At 44.4% G+C, this 4,115-nt stretch overlaps 1 protein-coding gene across 5 annotated transcripts in view; it reads right to left on the reverse strand.

Annotated features, from left to right (window-relative positions):
- MAD1L1 (MAD1 mitotic arrest deficient like 1) overlaps positions 1 to 4,115 on the reverse strand; it is a 582,466-nt gene that overhangs the window by 572,215 nt on the left and 6,136 nt on the right. For all 5 annotated transcript variants that reach the window (XM_019512951.1, XM_019512948.1, XM_019512950.1 and 2 more), the window contains exons 4-6: positions 3,734 to 3,913; positions 1,329 to 1,453; positions 606 to 687 (exon numbers count right to left, since the gene is read on the reverse strand). In XM_019512951.1, coding sequence (XP_019368496.1) covers positions 606 to 687; positions 1,329 to 1,453; positions 3,734 to 3,913 — 387 coding nt within the window. The remainder of the gene's footprint in view (positions 1 to 605; positions 688 to 1,328; positions 1,454 to 3,733; positions 3,914 to 4,115) is intronic.

Genomic DNA, 4,115 nt, shown 5'->3' on the forward strand with positions numbered 1-4,115 from the left:
CACCCACCATGCCTTATATCAATATAGGAATGATTCATGCTGAACTGGCCTAGACATTAGTTTGGTAAAAGACACCTCTAATATCCCCCACCCTGCCCTAAAGTTAGCAGATAATCAAAAGCCTTCAAGCTTACTATGGTTCATAAAAACACCCTTTGAAAGGACCTGCCTGAGAGCAGGGATGAATTCAGAGTTACCATGTTCATCTGCCACCATTTGCCTAGGACTACTGTGCCAGAACAGTGAATAAAATCAGGAAGAGCTTGAATCAAGTGAGCAAGCTATGTAAGGATGTTAGTCGGTCTTCTGCAAAGAAGGAATGTATAGAGCTTTCAGCCAGTTGGACTTTACTATATATTAAAGATGAAGAGTGCCATGTAAAGGCTGCTTATTATAAGCTATATAATCCACTTTGCTAATTTTCATGCTTTGAAATTTGAACTGAGGTAACTTCAGCTCTCTCCGACTCAACAGGCAAGCCACTTAGCTACTTACATGACAGGCTAGCCTTCTACTTCTAGAAGGATAATTTTTATACATATTGTCTGCTTTTCCATATAAAAATGAAAGAGGAAAAGCTGAGAGTGGATCACAAAGTTTCTCACCTTAATCTTCTGCTCATATTCAGCCATCAGGGTCTGGTTTGCTTGCAGAGTTTGGACTTGCTGGCTGGCTTCCTGCCATTTTCTATTTCATGCAGATACAAGATATCCATTTATATACAAGAATCGCTTGACAGAAGCAATCCACATAGAGGTATATTTAGAAAATACAGTTAAAGGAATAAGAACAGTTATTCATTGGAAAAAAAATTACCCCACTTATCCTTAGGTGCACCCCAATCAAACCACCTACACTCCCGCACCAGCAAGTCTGTATGTACAATACATAAAGAGTCACTTATACTTGGGTCCTAACAGGGCATTGGATGACAGAACTAAATAAAAATTCAGTGAGCAGGGACACGCTTCATCAGCTCTTTTAATTAACCCTCAGTTACAAACATTATGAAAGTAACTATCAGGCCATAAATTAATCTTAACACTTAGATTAGCCTTCTCCACACACCCATCTCCTGTTAACTCTGTGTCTTAAAATGTGGTACATCAGGCAAGGAGATTTTAAACCTGGGTACTTATTTTTCAAGGTAAAATTAAACTGCTCCTCAGAGCTAGTTTCCAACAACTTTTATAAGCTGTATATCCAGATCAAAGAAGCCCTTTGAAGAGCAGAAATCAAAAGCTGTTGAAAGTTTCCTGAGTGACAGCAGCTACAGAAGACTGAAGGTTTGTTTTTTTTCTCCTGGCAGTTGTTGATTCCCTACTTACTTGTGTTGTACATCCAGCTGTTCCATCAGCTCCTCTCTCTGAGACTCCTGGCTTGCTGTTTGCATCTCCTGATTCATTAAACTCCACTTTAGCTCAGATATTCTCCCTTCTAGCATGCTGATGGTCTGGATTCACAGAAAGAAGAAGGGAAAGAACAACAGATAAATAGACCAATGGACCTTCAGGCCAGATATGATAAAAGGCAAACCGCTGAGATGAAACACAATTGAACAATGTAAAGCGCTGAATCTAGAAATAATCCATTCAGACCTGCAAACTCACTTCAGAACAAAGGCAAAGAAGAATCTTTGCTCTCTTTCATCTGCCACAAAATTGTCAATTCCATTATCCATTAAATGAGTAATCTCAGACTGGCACACAGAAAGGCTTCAAAGCCAGAACATGCCCACATGCAAGGATCAGACTTACGGCTGCAAATTATCCCACCATAATTATATGCCCACATACCTTAGCAGTGAGGTTTCAAAACAGAGACCCAATTCTCAACAAGCCAAGTAACCGTGAAGGTATTACACCCCCAATACAAATCTAGATACTACGATCATTTCACCTTACCTAAATCAGTGTCAAGGGAACATTTAGGGCATAAATAAAAGGGGACTCACAGCAGCACTTGCTGTCATACCTTTATCTGCTGCAAAGTACCTAAGCCCCTAAACCAAATCCAGATACTCATACATGGGGATAAAATCTGAAATAAGCTTAAAGCAATTGCCCAATTTATAAACACAGCAAACAAAGCAGAGCCGGGAATCAAAAGCAAGCCTGAAGAATAGACCACAGGCTGGGATATCCTGGCCCTCCCCCATCATAAGCATCCTGAGACTTCATATACAATACCTAAAATATATCAGGTACTTTCAGAGCTGGCCTTAGGGATGGGCAGCGTGGGTGACGACCGAGGGTGGCCTCACACGCATACACACATACACCCTGCCCTGCCCCACAGCTTGTGCCAGGAAGGAGCTGTCAGGGGACTTTGGTGGCAACTAATCCTGAGGGTTGCACAGCAGGACCTACCCCATCTCCGGCCATGCCTGGAGCCGACTGGAGTTTGCCAGCCAGGGCAGCACAATAAAAAGCCCCTGGGCAGCATTGGCAGTAGGCACTGCCAGGCATTATGACAGACATGGAGGAGAGCACCAAGGGCCAGGCCAAGGGCAAGGATGCAATGCCCAGCAAGGAGGAGTGGCTAGGTGGCCTCAGCTTGCATGCCAAGAGCTTCACTATCACCGACCTGCTGGGACTGGTGGCTGAACTGCAGCCAGCCACTGGCACTACTGCAGGGGGTGAGGGCAGCGCTGCCCTGCCACTGGAGCTGGCCTTCCTGTGCAGGGAGCTCTGCCTGCTGTCTTCATGCCTGCCTCTCCTGCTGCCCCACGCTGAGCTTCTGCCACCCAGCCCCACCACCTGGTACCAGGCCAGCATCTCGGGTAAGCGGACACATGGTCCCTGCCACCCACAGTCACTGGGGCACATGTGCCCCTCACACACCCCACCCAACCGCTTACACACCCTCAGTCATCCAGCACCCCATCCACCCAAGGCTGGTGACTGGAGTGGGAGGAGCCAAAATACAAGTTCACCTCAGGCACCATTTTCCCTAAGGCCAGTTCTGGATACTTTAGTGACAAAGACAAACAAAAAAAACTACCCCAAAGTTGAGGGACATAAGATAAATGGCACTGAAATGGGGCTGTTTGAAGACCTAATATTGGCTCAAGTGTCCTCTCAAGCAACAGGACTGCGATGGTGTTATGGTCACTAATTCCAACTGAAATTGGATGCATTCAAAAGCCTAACTTCATCCCAACCAGGCAGTTGGTCCAACTGAAGATATCACCCAAAAAAGTCCTTGCCTTGTATGATATATAATAACCCAGAAACCTTCCACATCAGACCTAAGCAGCTACGACTATTTAACAATCAAAAAAATATTTAACTATCAAAATGTAGGAAAGGAAGTTGACAGTTTTGGAAGACATCCCCTCCTCACAGCTTTGTCCCCATCTGTATCTCAGCACCTCTTATTCTCCTGCTCATTTCCTCATCCACACCCTCACCTCACTACTGCCCTCTTTACTTCCACTACTCTCTGCTTCATGCCTTCTCTCCCGCAATTTCCCCAGTACTTGGCATGCCCGCACTTCTCCTCCAGCCATTTCCTCTAATCAATCCCCATACCACCTTCTCAAACTATTCTCCTGGGCCTTGCTTCATTTAGACTGTTTGGGATAGACACATATATTAACAAATCTACATTTGTTAAATCACAGCATAGTTTCTGGTTCCAGCCTTAGTACTAAGAGTTAGTTGCTCTGATTTACATGACCCTCAAAGTCACCCAGAGCTGTGGACAAAAGAAGAAAGTACTAGGCACCTACTTCGTTAGCTTCAGCTAATTTGCTCTCCTTCTCCTGCAGTTTCTTGCTCATGGTTTCCATACTTTTCTTATAGGACTTATTCATCTCAATTTGTTCCTTTAGTTTATTCTCAGCCTCCACTTCCCTCTCTTGATACTGCTTTATGCGTGTGAGAAGCTCTTGGTTCCGGTCAGCCTCATGCTACAGAAGAGGAAATGCAAAAGAAAATCATAAAACAAAAGCAGCATAAGGGTGAAGCCATTTTTCTCCTTGTCTACTATCCTCACTGAAGTCCAAAAGGCATTACCTTTAAGCCAGTGTTTCCCAACCTTTTGCAGCCCAAGGTATACTTACGTTAATAAACATTTTCTGCAGCACACCTGTTAAGGCATTCCCCATCCTC

The sequence above is a fragment of the Gavialis gangeticus genome, unplaced genomic scaffold (assembly GCF_001723915.1).
Source record: "Gavialis gangeticus isolate Ggan-Ray unplaced genomic scaffold, GavGan_comp1, whole genome shotgun sequence".
In the NCBI taxonomy this organism is placed as follows: Eukaryota; Metazoa; Chordata; order Crocodylia; family Gavialidae; genus Gavialis; species Gavialis gangeticus.